Source organism: Colias eurytheme, chromosome 2 (assembly GCF_061535395.1).
Source record: "Colias eurytheme isolate Ceu_HAF_F1 chromosome 2, ilColEury1 Martin Lab GWU primary, whole genome shotgun sequence".
Taxonomy (NCBI): domain Eukaryota; kingdom Metazoa; phylum Arthropoda; class Insecta; order Lepidoptera; family Pieridae; genus Colias; species Colias eurytheme.
The window spans coordinates 4,872,959-4,888,325 of NC_142981.1; the positions used below are offsets into that span (position 1 = coordinate 4,872,959).

The 15,367-nt window shown below is 34.8% G+C and overlaps 1 protein-coding gene across 1 annotated transcript in view; it reads left to right on the forward strand.

Annotated features, from left to right (window-relative positions):
* Positions 1 to 7,952, forward strand: part of LOC149910297 (T-box transcription factor TBX20-like) — a 59,073-nt gene extending 51,121 nt beyond the window's left edge. The window contains exons 5-6 of the mRNA XM_090112191.1: positions 771 to 1,006; positions 6,517 to 7,952. Of these exons, the coding sequence (XP_089968317.1) occupies positions 771 to 1,006; positions 6,517 to 6,835 (555 nt within the window). The 3' untranslated portion in view covers positions 6,836 to 7,952. The remainder of the gene's footprint in view (positions 1 to 770; positions 1,007 to 6,516) is intronic.
* The last annotated feature ends 7,415 nt before the right edge of the window (positions 7,953 to 15,367 follow it).

Consider the following 15,367-nt stretch of genomic DNA (forward strand, 5'->3'; position numbering starts at 1 on the left):
TTTGTTTGGTATTTCTAATGACTTAAGTATGTAGTCGGGTAATTGCGTGAGCACCCGTTTTACAAAGATTGAACAATTCACAAAACATTAATTATGTGTTTGTGAGAGCTATTTTATACAACAATCGATTGTTAAATTTAGGCTTTCTTACTATTGTTCCTTCATGAATATACATTTTTACGTTTGTAAAAGTTAAAGATCATCTTGCCATTATTATTTCGCACGCGCGTCGGCAATTAACCATAACTACAACGAGGCTACCCACTTAGATGTAACTCGATGTCCGTTGGGATCGTAATGATACCATAAAATACAATGTTGCAATATTGTATAGCTAATTGTCTAATCGTATGCGTGTCTGCGGTGTACCTAATGACTGTATTTGCATATTGGTGCGCCCGTTGTCCCATTTCGAGCATCTGTCTCTCCCAAGATCTGCATAAGTCAGCCACTGTTGTTAACGAGCTTGCGAGTTATTTGTCTTTTAAATGTTATTCATTATTTAACGATGCACTAACTAAAGACATCTAAATGTATGATATTAATTTTATATAATGAAGACATAACTCAATGACCTTACTTTTTGCGGTAATTCCAGAAGCCATTTTAAGTTGTCGTTCAAGATAAATTGGACAAATTGGATTAAATGAGTTAATGTGTATAGAAATAATAAAACGATGCTAAATTGATTTGTGTATTTACTTTAAAATTGCAGTTTTTTGCGTACTTTTTTAGCTGTAATATTTCATAAAATTCTTTTTCTTTCACAGATCGTTCTGAACTCAATGCACCGGTACCAACCACGGATTCACCTGGTGAAGATTCGAGAAGGTGGCGGGCCCATCACAGACCTTTCCAGAGAACAGCATAGAACCTTCATCTTCCCTGAAACAGTATTCACGGCTGTCACAGCGTATCAGAATCAATTGATAACGAAGCTGAAAATCGACTCCAATCCCTTCGCGAAAGGATTTCGAGATTCTTCGAGACTAACAGATTTTGATCGGTAAGTTCAGGATATATTTGACTTCTGTTTTAAAAGCTAATGTTTTAATGTACCTATGTTGATGTTATTGGTACGAGTAAATTAGCAAGTAAGAAGTTAAAAGTGAATATAAGAATCAGACATTGGTATGTACAACATTCGGTTGGCAAAAATTGCAAATTAAAAGATTTATAACATCATTCGCTTAAATTTTTACACAATTAATCATCGCGTAAAAGCCCATGTGCTCAGTAATTTGCACCTTTTATACAATGTCAGTCAAGGTAACATCAAAACTGTTGAGGATCGATGCGCTCGAGGCGAGTTTGATAAATTGGCAGGTTATTAGGAGCAGTTGAAAGGCATTAGGTTGGCCGCCCTGCAATTTGTGCGGCGTGCGGCACCAACATGAATAAAAGATTAAAAGTGCTTCGCTGATTGCGACGATACGAAACTGAATGCTGATCGAACCACCGATTTAGGGCCAGTGTTAGCGTATCACCTTAATCGAAACCTAAAACGAAATTACAGGTGTAAAATATTTTTAATTTATCGCATTCCGTGTGGTGCGAGGTAATGCCTAAATGGCATTTTCATACGTTTTTTGATAAGCAACTGACGCAAGTATCAAGATTGTTTTATAAAAATCGTTTTTTAATTTATTGTATAATTTCGGATGATAAAAAGAATAGCACTTTATATTTTCAAGTTCGTACTCTATGGAAAATTATTATCAGTGATGCTTTAATCATTTTTAATTGAATATTAATGTATGACACCGAAAAATACATACCTACAAAAAATTAATTAAACTGATTAGGTAGGTACATATGTTTTATTGTAGGATGTAAATTAAAATTAAAAAAAAAATAAGTAGGTACCTACCTAATTAATTTATACAGGTACAGGTTCATTAATGTCAATAACCCAAAGTATGTTTTTGTGATTCTATTTGCATTTATAAATGTAATCGTAGTAGGTGTAATAGTATTCTAGGTTAATATTTCTTCAATCCATTTTAAGCGTAAAAACAAAGTTAATATTCAATAAAATGTTCTGACACTGTTTCGAAGATGAAAACGAAATTCGATTTTCCTATCACATAAAAAAGAACACGTAGCGTTGAGAAATGTAACTACAAAATATATTATAAAGCGGCGATGATTAAACGATATTTACATTCATAAATGCGAAGTACCCATACCTACTCTTGGAATTATTTCATGTAGCGATTTCGACTCATTACGTTTAAGCTGTGCCGTCCGGTGCGAGGCGAGAATTAGCCGGAGGCACACCTCGACGTTCCCATGAGTTCCGCTACTAAGGGCACTCGACTCACTCTCACTACGATTCTGATTTTAGATCCGCGATTTTACATTATCATAGTAAAGTCCTAAGTAGTCATTATCCTAGAGACAAGTACCTATAATACGATTTTAGTTATTATGGTGTCTAGAATGTTTGATTAAATAGACCAAATTAAATTTATAGAATACAGGTGAAGATATTGTATAGGTAAATTTTGTAAATGGCAAATGTTGTAAACAAGATGTTGTAGCTACAGCTGTAAATAAAGAGCAAAAAAAAAACTGTAAAAACATGAAAAGAAAAGCTATAATTAGTTCGATGTTCACATATTCGAGAACTTGTAGTACTCGTACAAGGCATGTGGAAACAGTCGACGTCAACAGCGGGCTCGGCCGGCGGCGGCGCGGCGCGTAATCACAGGGCTCGCTCCTCATTATGCCCTAAACGACAAATTAAACCGCATTTCTATTAACTGCCCATCGTCGGCCCTCGCGACCGGTTCCAAACATCGTGCCCTTTAAACATGAAACCTGCATCTCTACATGTAAAACTTGGCTCTCGTACCCCGTCTTCACTTTAATTCCAAGCTAATAAAGCCATCTAAACATTCTAGAAACCAAAGCGATGTAGATTTATTGATATTAAACGTGCTGTATTAGTTTTAAACCACTTAAAGTTTCAAGCGCATGAATTAGGAAATGATGCAACGAATCTCTAGTGGCTGAGTCACGCCCGCTAGATGTAGCGATGGGCAGAATTAGTGAACCTTTTAATAATCTAATCTCGGTGCACGTCAGTACTCGGCTACCGATTCGGATTAATTGATACAGCATCGCCGGCGTTGATAGTTCACCACTCGACTGATTGACGGCTAATTCGAGATGTTATCGACACAATTACGGGGCTTCCTTCATCTCGCTACCGATTCGACCATGAGTAACTCAAATTATTCGTGTTGATACGTGGTAAAAAATTGAGTACTTGGAGACTTTTGAAATTAGTTACTCAATAGTAACGGTTTTCTTCTTTTATATTCCTTTAACTGTCAGGTATTTTCTCACCGCCTTATGGATTTAATTTAAAAAGATATATTGTATGCATTATTGCAGATGCTCAATGGTCAAGATTCTAGAGAAAATACTTCGAATTTTCAAAGCACATATTTAAGCTCAGTACTTGATAACTGCCAAAAATGGAAAATTGTACTGTAAGCAACACTTTACACGCGCAGTTCATTAAAATTCGACGTTACATTGTCTTAATTATCATTGACCGTCTTAACATTCATCTAAAAAAGCTACAGTTCATTCACACCTAGTAACACTTCACCAGAAGTCTATTAGAAAGTGGAATAATTAATGGTCGTATCGTAAGATCGATGCTGGCTGGCTACTGTTCGGCTCACACTTATAATACAGTTCAGCTCGCTGATAATAATCAGGTAGTAAATTGCCACTCTCGTTCTGTCATTTTACTCAATCTGACAGTTTTGACCTTTATGGATGCTTTTAGTGTTGTTTTTTAAGACGAAAATGCTACCGCGTGTAGTGATGCCTTCAGATAAATGTTGACGGTACGTTGGACTTAAAAAGTAGTTATTCGTTGTTTTTTAATGGAGAAAAATAAACAATTTAGAAGCTGCGATAAGCTGTTGTTACTTTTAAGTCTTCCTTCTATACTACTAAGTCTTTCGTAGAGGTATTTATTATACCTATAAGTGGGTATTTTTATGGGTGTCGATAAGCGCCTTGCACATATTCAAGCATCATTATACCTATTTCCTCTAACTTTAACGATGTCCTAGTTTTAAACAGCTTCTGTTGTATTTATTTTCTATTCATAATTTAATCTATCTTCATTGTTTTACATTTTCGTCAGTTTCAAATTATTAATCGGAGCCTTGTTTTTAAACATAGTAAACACAGTAAAGTATCAACATTTCTGCTACCATACATACATTTGCACATTAATCGTAGCATGGTTAGTATCATAAGCTTGCTAAGAGTCAAGTCTCAACATTAATTATTTGTGATTCACTTACTAGATATTAATAACGACAAGTTGTTAACCGCAAGCGTTAAGGTTTCACCTCGTCAAGAGTTATTGCAGTGATATGGAATTAATTGTGCGACTCGTAGGTAGGTACCTACATGATAAATGAGCGGCCATTTATTCTTTTAACAATTACGTCGATTCATTTTATACGTTACGTGTATGTATTTGCATTACCGAATTTATCGGTAATCTAACACAGGGACAAAATTGTTAACCATTTTCAAATTATACACATATAAATTTATTTCACGCTATCAAACCTAAAAATGATTTATACCCAACATCAAAGAAAGCAATTTAGCTAAATGTCAAAACATTATCAATTATTGCAAATCGTAAAACTCGTATCGATATATCGATAACTCCATTCGACTCGGCCGGCTTCTAAGAGCGGCCGCCCTGTAATTTGTCGGCAAGTGTCGGCAATTACGACTGATACTGAAATCATAATAAATACACCATTAACGCCCCCATAGCACCCGAAACATACACAAGCTCACACTACATTTACGGCTTTAGTTTAACTATAGGATACAATCCCTACTTTTTACATTTTAACCACAATGTTGCAAGTTACAGATATTATATTAAACTATATAATAAATTGGAGTATAAAATTAAAAGAAAAGACTGCATCTTACACTTATTTTAAATTCTGCATTGAATTAATTACATTAGAGCTAGAGTTTTTGTATTATATCTGTAGGTACTAGGTAGGTATAAAATTGTTTTCTCTAGCTATTGACAAACCTATATCTAGGTTTATTAGATTCTCATTCTCAAGTTTTAGAGGAAAATACAATAAAAAAATGTTTATATAATTTAAAGCATATTTTCTTACACATCAAAGAACATGTCCACTGGACATTTCATTAACAAAAAATAAATTCGAAATAGTGGCACCTTTACACCTCAATTTTATAATAATTATAATAACCTATAATCACAGAACGTTGTCTCCTAAGATAGCGTGTGTAAAATAGCGTGTGGATTCGTGCCACGATAGATACCTATATATTATACAGCATCTGTAATATTAGTCCTCTATTATCTACAGCACAGACATTAGTAGATCTAAATTGTACATTTGGGTTCACACCGCACACGTGGCCTACCTGATACGAGAGACGAAACACGAAGCGGCGCCCGCGGCCGCGCCGGTGATAGATTAAATTCGACACGCATCTCATATGCCAATTTCGACTCTCCGAGACCCATAACGTCACGCTTATTTACCGCTCATCATAACTCCAAACGCTTAATAACAATTCCTTTACGCCTTAAATTACTAGCCGTTATTTTATTATAGTTCGTAGAGTGTTCAAAATAACTGGTTAGTGCGAAACGCGACGGCGGTCCTGCATCCGAGAACCGATAAAGGGATCATGCAGTATTCTGTAATAAAGGAGCGGGAGGAACTTTCGCCTCGTTAACTGTAACACTCGTAAACATGCTTCGACGAAACAATCACCTCTTGGCTTGTCTCTTCGGAAGATGTGCTACGAGTTTTCTCACGCTCATAGGAAAGCATAGGCACAGCTAGCCAGTAATTATTTTAACCAGAAGATAAACAATTTGTTTAAACAATACATTTCCTACTACAAAAGTTACAACTAAGGAGGTACATAACTAAGCTTTAAATTTTGAAACCATATTATGATGTCTTCTCAGTTTGTATAACTAAAATATTTTCATCGAATAATATCCAATAGATGATTTACTGACCTGTTTGTTATTCTAAAACGAGCGTTATTAAGTTCCACTTATAAATACAAGTCTTATTAAATATTTGCGTAGTTTACGACGAGCCATCGTTTTATGAGATGCGAAAACACGTGGCCCGTCGGTGGCCGACGTTCTGCGAATCCAATTTTATAGACCACGCGCTGCTGAAAGCTAACGAACAGGCGAAAACATTGCCTTCGAGGAATCTATCTCGTAATAAGCGCACTCTAAATGCGCAAATAGTTTCCTATTTACAATTCTTCCCTTCCCTTGTGCCGTCTAGAAAATTAGTGTTGATATTTAGCATAATGATGTTATGTACTTAATGCGTTTGTCTAAAAGACGAATAATTAATATATCAGTTCAATGTCCTAACATACAAGCATAACTCTTTTTTTATATTATATTACCAAAATTATTAACGGAAACTTCTCTTATTCCAGAGATCCAATGGAGCTGATGCTAATGGAGCAGCAGTTACTTCGGTCACCACTACGTCTGTACGCTGGAGGCGGTGGGGCTAGTGAGGATGAAGCCGAAAAGCGAGCGGCCTGGGCGCGCACACCACCAGCATTGCAACTGTTGGCCCTCGGTGGCCGAGCTTGGCCCACAGCCTGGCCGCAGCCCCTGAGCCTCCCACCAGACCTGTGGCTGCAGAAGCCCCCGGCCCCGCTGCGCTACTGCCCGTACCCTCCCCCCGCTCACCCCTCCGCGCAGTCCTCCCGACCCGAACACACCCCCTCCCCGAGACATCCTCTGTAAAAACACACGACGTAGCTAAGTCTTGTCATACGAGATTATGAAAACGTTAATAGTTTATAAACGGTTAGATTTACTCTAAAATTTTATTGTATGATGGTTCCTACCCGAAAATATTTTATTTGTATAGTTAGATCGATAAATGCAATAGTTACCTGCACAGATTATCCCTAAAATTACCTATACTAATTCCTATTATTTGCCCGTTTACGGGATCGAAGTTTTCATATTGTCTCCATTGAAAATAAAATCGTGTAACCAAAGATTTTTGTTAAAAATGTTAAATGTGGATACAAAAATAAAATGTACTTATAAAACATTCCATTACAAATGTGAAATTCCATTGAAATTATTATATACATGCAGACAGATATTTAAATTCCTAACTATAATTATGTTAAGAATGCATTATTACTTAATATTTTTAAACTCTACAGTATATAATAAATAATTTAACACAGAGTATTTTGTTAAACTTTATGTATTTTGATATTTGTTTTTGTTTTAAAATGTAGTATTTCGGAAATAGTTATCCCGGTAAGTCAGTGATACAATTTGACACTAGCGTTAACGTGTGTATAATTAAGTATATTTATATTCCATTGTATAAGTTGTATGTATAGTGTATGTATAGTAGTTGATTAAATTATTTTTCTAGAATAAGCAATGTATATAGGGGGTCACGTAGAAAATTCTATTTGATATAAAATTTTAAAGTAACGGTAGAAACGAAATCAGTCGCGACACTGCTCGACACTAACCTTTTTCAATAATATATTTTTTTGTTTGTAAAAAAATGTATACGTTTTTACAGATTCCTAACTACATGTCTATATTTTGAATTTATTTGATATAAATCGTTTGAAAACGAAAATAAAGATAGAGGAATGATTTATAATATTGCGAGGGAGTGAAGAGGGGACATCCCCTCGATTTGCGCAATTGAAACAAGAAAAAATAAGCCTAATTTCCAACAAGAAATAATATATTATGAATCATTCTTTATTCTTTTCAATAAAGATATTAATATAAATGGACAGTTCCTGTAATTCTGTATGTGCCGAAATGTGAGCAGGCCGCGTGGTAGTACACATATCAGGGTACATCCCTAAGTGTTAATAAATGAAATGAAATTATATTGTGGTTTTATTTTCTTTTTGTGTAGTATATTTAAGGAAAAAGCTGACGATCCGAAAGTGCATGTAAAATTAACGAAATTAATAAATAATAAAGGTTAGATCACAGTTGGCGACTATTAAATTTATTTGGCAGCGTCATATATTTCAAATAGGACTAAATAAAATAAATATTTAGTTATTTACCATAATTAGGAACCATAATTATAGAAGTAGTAAATCATAATAGCTTTTTAAATTAAGTTGAAAAACAAATTACATTCTACTACTCTACGTCTTGGAATGGAAAAATTACAAATAGGTATGTTTCTATTAGGTAGGTAGGTAATAAACCTAATAGTAACACTCCAACAATGTTTATGGGAATAATTAATACTTGTTAATAATTGAATTGAATCGCAGAGGTATAATAATAAAATGGCATGTGTTATATTATATCTTTTATTGAATTGTTATTTGAAGTCATAGTAGTTTATTGAGTAAATAAGTAGGTGCCTATACATATAAGAGAAGTTTCTGAGACAAAGATTGACAAATTGTAGATGGTTTTTTGACTTTAGCTTCGGGTAAGTATTCAGATATAATATAAATTTTATATTATTCATATTACAGTAAACATATTATAGAAAGGATTGAATTTAAGTACTATTGTGTGATGTTTTATGGTGGTTTTTATAGTAGCTCTCATATCGGTTACTCAGCTCTTCAAGAGTTTGGAGATAGATGAAGAATAGGAAATATTATTATAAGAATTATAAGAATAGATTTCTGTCGCCATTATCATTATTAGTAATGCATGTACCGCAATAAGTATTGGTAGAGTTACTTACAATAATTGTTCCAGAAATATTAAAAGCGAGACAAATTGTTGCTTATTACCTCGCAATATAGCAAATAATCGTCACACTTCCATTTTCGATCGCCATAAAGTGTCATTAGGCATTATTAAGCGCATATATCGATGATGATCGACCTTCCGTCCGGTAATTGCTGGCGATGTGGCGGCCTACAAATTGAAAGCGGCCGCGGCCCGAGGCGTGTATTGATGGATCTGCTGCCATCGGGAAATTATAGCCGGCCCTTGCGACAGCTTCGCAAATTGTGCGTATAATGCTAGTAAATAATATGCCGTTCGCTATAAATTCATACGACACTAGAATATATTAAAACATAAGTACGGGTTTCGCGAATCGCGTGTCTAGCACGTGTTCGTTCACACTTCGGACGAGTTCCGACTGTTTTCCATTAATTTTTTTCCGTGACATTTAAAATTATGCAAGTGTGACATCAAAGGACGCAACGCGACTTCATCTTCCCTTTGTCTCGCAAAAAACAACTGAACATATTTATGTGAGTGGAGCGCTGTGTGCGCCCGCACTGAGCATAAATTAGCGCGAGCGTATTTCGCAGACACCGACTGATTGACTCCTTTCATTACCGTCTCGCATTGTTCGGTTCCAGAGAAAAATTGCTATGCTGTTGGAATCACAACACATTTCATAATTATGGACTATTGTGGCGTTGTCTGAGCTAATTCCTCTCGAAGGAACGCTCTTCTCGCCCGAGGTGTGTCCGAGATATATTAGTATACATAACTACCAACTCTGATTCCATAATGGCTCGCGTTGATTAGTTTTCGACGGAAACACTAGTTCGAGGAAAGGTCTGGGTATTTAATGTTCTGTCAGAGCCAAAGGTACCATCAAAAGTGTATTGTGCGGTGAAACATGTTGGCATTACGAGCTATGAACTTGACAACTATAATGGGAGCTGTTCTAGTATTTTAAGAGTGATCATGTGTTTCCCATCGCCCATATGATATCCGAAGATATATTACCAGTGTAGCTCGTTTAAGTATGCGGCTGCATTAATTGCATTCATTTGTTAGGCATTATGGAGTATTGTTCTTTGACGTGTCAGATTATCGAGCGATTAAACGAGCTACAAGGTCCTAGGTTCATGTGCGATCTTCAGAGGGTCGTGCCCTCGCGAGATTATATCTTTTTACATCATATCTGTGAGAACTGTCTTGTAAACTATTTTGTATTATGTAAACTCTATACCTACACAACAATATGCCAACAAGCATAATTTTGCAAATTGTGCAATTTCATATCGGTTGAAGATGCGAATAGTGTGTATGTTTTGTTTCAATTGAAGTGGGCAATATTTTGAGGTCTGAATAGCATGTTTAGGTCATTATTTTTAATGATTAATAGTTAAATAATAAGGCCTTAATATCAAATCCCATATTTATTGATTTGTTACTGTAATGAGCTTAATTTATAGGCCTATCCAAACAATCGTGACAAAACAGCGCCATTGGCGAGAAATCGTGAAATTGGGCGCAACGCTAAAGCGAAACAATTTACGATTAGTACCGATTTTCAATCAAGTACCGTTTAGGAATCGAGGAACAATCTAAACGTAGGGAAACGTAGGTACGTTGAATCGAATTAGCATGGACAAGCTATTTCGTGGCTAACGTTTTTCTAAGTCAGTGTTGCAATTGTAACGGTGTCCGTCTGTCGGGCGCGTCCGGCGTCAGCTGCCAGCTCTGGATAGACAAGTAAATAGAGGAGGCTAATCGTCGCGTCTAGCACGGGAAACGACGAATTACTCCATCACGGAGTGACCAGCGATTGCTTTGTTATGGGCTAGGCCGATAGAAGCGCGATTGATGCGACTCGGCGGCTGCGGTTGTGTGAACTTTGCTAGCTAATTTGTTAATACTCGCAGCTTAAATAACCTGTTTGGAAATTTGTTACATGGCAAAATAAGATTTCTCTATGTAACGAAATAAATGTGTTTTTATTTGTCATAATTTTGTTGTTGTCTTTCATTTTATTATGTGATGTCCTTTTTTTATTTCTATTGTGTACATAATCTACCTTAATTTTCTTTTCTTTCCAATACATTGGCGGCTCGGGTTGCTTGGAAGAAATTGCTTGAAGCAATAAAGCCGCCCTTTGCATCTAATGTCCTGTCTGTGTGTGTGAAATTTGTATTTGTGTTGTAGGTATGCAATAAAGATTATAAATAAAATAAAATAAATAAATAAAATGAAATAAATTATTATTGAAGTTATTTATTTACCTGACTGAATAGCGAATATTATTGCATTAAAATGGGTGTTAATTTATAATTAATATCATAAGACTTTATTTACAAAGCGAGAATAAAGTAGATAAACTGTTATCATTTATTTATCGTTGATGAGAACCAGTTATTAAACATACTCATTTGAGCAGGTAAATTATTCGGAAACAAGAAAAAAATCCTTTATCTTCACTGCTTAAACTTTGAGTCCTACACAATTTTAGTAGAATGGTCGCTTATCTTATTAGCCGTTAACTCAAATAAATTCACTTAACTTCGGATATAAATTCTAACTAATAAACTAAAATGTGTGTCCAGAGACTTATGCAACTGGCGAACATTTCCATATAATTGCTCGATATTATTCAACGAACGCAGATAATTGTGTTTAGATGCAAGATTTGCGAGTCAAGGCTAGTCTAGGTGTTTACAAGTCCAGTTGCAATAATTGTATATTGTTAGCGTTTGACTGACAGAACAGTTTGTGTAAAGTATCGTGATTATAGGCATTGTCGTGACTGTGCGGAGAGGTGCCGTCGTAGCCTTGTGATCGACAGTTTAATGGCAATACCTACTATAATAGAGGCTTCTTGGTCTACTTCCTTGTGCCTAAAAGGTTCCCTTGTAGAATTATTAGAACATCTTGACTTGTAACTAACCTAATGCTATAGCGTTCGCTACTATTAAGTATTCTGTGCTAATGCATAATACAATTACATATATTATGTTCGTATTATCACAGATTACCTACTAAGTTACCTATTTGTTTAAATACTAAATCTCTGTTTATCTATTTGGTTAATTTACTTGTATGAGGTTTTACCGGAAATTGCTGGTCTTTAAACACTACCTAGATAATAAAATAAAGGTGAAGTCAAAGTAATAAAACTGAAGTCATGGAATGGGTGTAAATATCTTCAAGTCTTTTGAAAAAATGTAGATGAATATAAATATGAAATAATAGAAATGGAACGATGAAAATTGTATTTTTCATTGAATTGCAGCCATAATTTAACAGCCTGCATAACTTTATGAGCCATTTAGTTTTTTTGTTTAAATGATCTTACGCTTTATGTTTCCCGTACAACATCAATATCTATGAATTTCTTGTGCAACAGTTTTATTGCTTTTTAATTGCAATGAAAGCCGTGCGGCACGGTTCGTTGAGCTCCCGACTCGTCTGTGACCGCGGGATATTTCAACGGTTACTATTTATTCTGATATTTCAAACAAATATATTCACAATTATGGAGTACTAAAATTTTAGAAACTTTTGAATTCCATTTTCATGAATTTATTATGATTGAATATATGAATGCAGCCATAATGCAGCTCTATTCGCTTTGAGTTTATGTAGCCTGAGGTGTTAAAACATAAACGTTGGATATAAAGTTTATCTCTAGCGAAAATATCTAACACTATATTTAATTTCAATTAAATATTAGCACTTAACACGAGAATAACAGCTCACCACCACCACATAGAACATTAATGCAGAATAACAGCTAATTTTTATCTCTACTAATGTACTCAAAAAATATTATGTACCTTATAGGTACCATTCGTACAAATTACGAATGCTTGTGCATCGTGTGCATTGTGCACTCTTCATCAGATCCCTGATCCCTCAGGTGCGGGACTCCGCCCTCTTGTTTATTGCTTATTAGCAAGCGCCGCGGCGTGTTTGAACCCGTTCTTTGTTCTCACCGACCGGGACCCCTCCCCGTCCCGCAACCGGTCACGACGCCCGCGCATAAATCCTATACTTTGACGTAAGGTTGCAGAGACGATATCGATCTAGGCTCAATGATATCTGAAGGAAATGCAAGAGCGTAAATAATGATCGTTTTCGTATTAACTTATGTGATGGTTTGATAATTCGGTTTGTTATGTATTGTGGACTAAGCCGGGAAATGTTTTTCTTAGGTGCTCTTTGTTTCGAATTAACTGTAATTAGTCTACATTCTACATATTATACATACTTTCAAAATACTAGGGTTCCCTCTCACATGTAATTTTGTTATGTATATTGATACCCATTGATAACGTAATTAATCTAGGTCCTTACGAAATCTAGAGTCGCTTACAGTAAATCCTGTAACTTAATTTTGCAGGTAATTTTATCTAACCTTATTATCTTAAATTGAAATGTGTCTTTACCAATCATCAAATCCTTTTTCCTAGAAATAGATCAGTATCAGATTGATCAATAAAGAACGCATTAGAGTTTAGACATGCCACGTGAACTGTGTGGGCGAATTCGTCGAATCTAACAAGAGAATGACATTTGATGAAGGACTCTCTATTACTAGCATTCTATCATCATCGAAAACGGCTGCATCACGCAAATTACTAACTCGTTTATCGCGATAGGAGCCAAACTCTGGAAAAAAGTGATTAGTGAAGGATTCGGTCACACAAATTGTGCTCGTATCTCGAATGTGTTAAGGAAATTTTAACTCTATTTTCGAATAAATTCGGTTGAATTATGGTTGTTGCGGTTCAGATTTATTGTTCGATAGGCGCAGGCGATGCGGTTGAAGCCGGTGGGGCGCGGCACTCACTAATGGGTATGATAAGATCTCGCGACCACGCCTTATATTAGATGCGATTTTAAGCAGTGCATTCTGACCGATAACAGCGACGTGTTAAAATTCTACACGAGAAACACATTTTGGCGTGAGGGTGAAATATTAAATTATAAGTTTTTGGGTTAGAAATACCATTGATGCTTTTTACCAAACACTTTGTTATTTTAACCAAAATACGATAAGGCGAAGAACGCGAGTTCGAACCCCCCTCGTGATAAAAAAAATAAATTCTTTGAAATTTTTTCATATAGGTAAGGTATATTACCTATAGCATTAACTAAATAGGTATCAAATCCAAATGAATCTTTCCAGGAAATAATAGAAAGTGCTATTGATAATTTAGATACGAAGTCAGATGAAAGCATGCAAGATTATACAGATGTCGTTGAAATAAAATGTTTATAAAACATAGTTATTACGTACATAGGAAGATCGCTGCGAATGCACTCAGAATACTGAATTTATGGTTCAAAATCGTACTAACTCGCAAGTTAAATTATTAGTCTTATTAGTCTGAGCTTTATATTCAAATGCCGTCTATTAACATCTAACGAATAACACTAATAATAGTGTGAAATATATATTCGCAAATTTGCCTTTCATGTCGGCTATGGCAGATTAACAAAGTCCAGACATATGTTCATGAACAGGAAGCTATATTAATTTCTTAGAATGAACCCCATCGCGTACGACGTATAACCAGATCTAGCAGCGTCTTCAGCATAATGAATTAAAAAATCTTTAAAAATAGTAATAGTGTGAATCGAGTTAAAAATATTTAATAAACATCATCGTTGAGTCTAAATACGACTGTGAAAATGAAGACAAGACAAACTACAGTGAATTAAGTGATCAAACGGAATATTAAACTACGAGGTAACGGTGCTTTAAATAAACTTTAAACAACTTTGTGTATGTTACGCTGACAAACTTATTTTGTTTATACTGGAATACAATTTCGATACCGCAAGATATTTTTCACAAATTTACACATACAGAACTAGATTACAACAATTTCATAAAAAGAATTTATATATTTAAATTAACGTTTGACGCTGAGACAAGTAATTGTGACAACTGACAAGTGACATCTGAAGTGAAAGACAGATTATCTATGACTCGACCAAGGACTCGACTAATAATTATAAGTGTTGTCATAAAGAAATATTGAAATAAAATCAAATAATTATAAAAATAAATATATATAATTATAAATTAATACCCAAACAGAAAAGATATATATATTTATCTATAAAGAACAGATTACAGTCTCTTGAATTCAACACGCACTTTCGATAATTATAACTTTGCTGAAAACGAATACAAATAATAAATGTGTGTGTATATATTACAATAAAATAAAAAGATATTTATACATAATATTTAAATACATACTTACAATGGATACTGAAAATATAACATACAGAAAAAAGAACAAAAGCAGGTCGTTGGAAAATATTAATTCACTACAAAACATGTATGATAGTGAGGAGATGTTATCATTCAGTGACAAATCAGACGATAGTCTAAAATCCTTACCTAACCTAAATGTGGAGTCGGAATTAATACAAAACCTGAAACTTGATATAGAAAACCTGCGTGTGCAACTACTATCAGCTCACACAGAAGTAGAAAACCTAAATCTTGAAAATATAAAACTTAAAAGAGAAGTTGAAAAATATAAAAATAAAATTTCTTTATTTGACAAA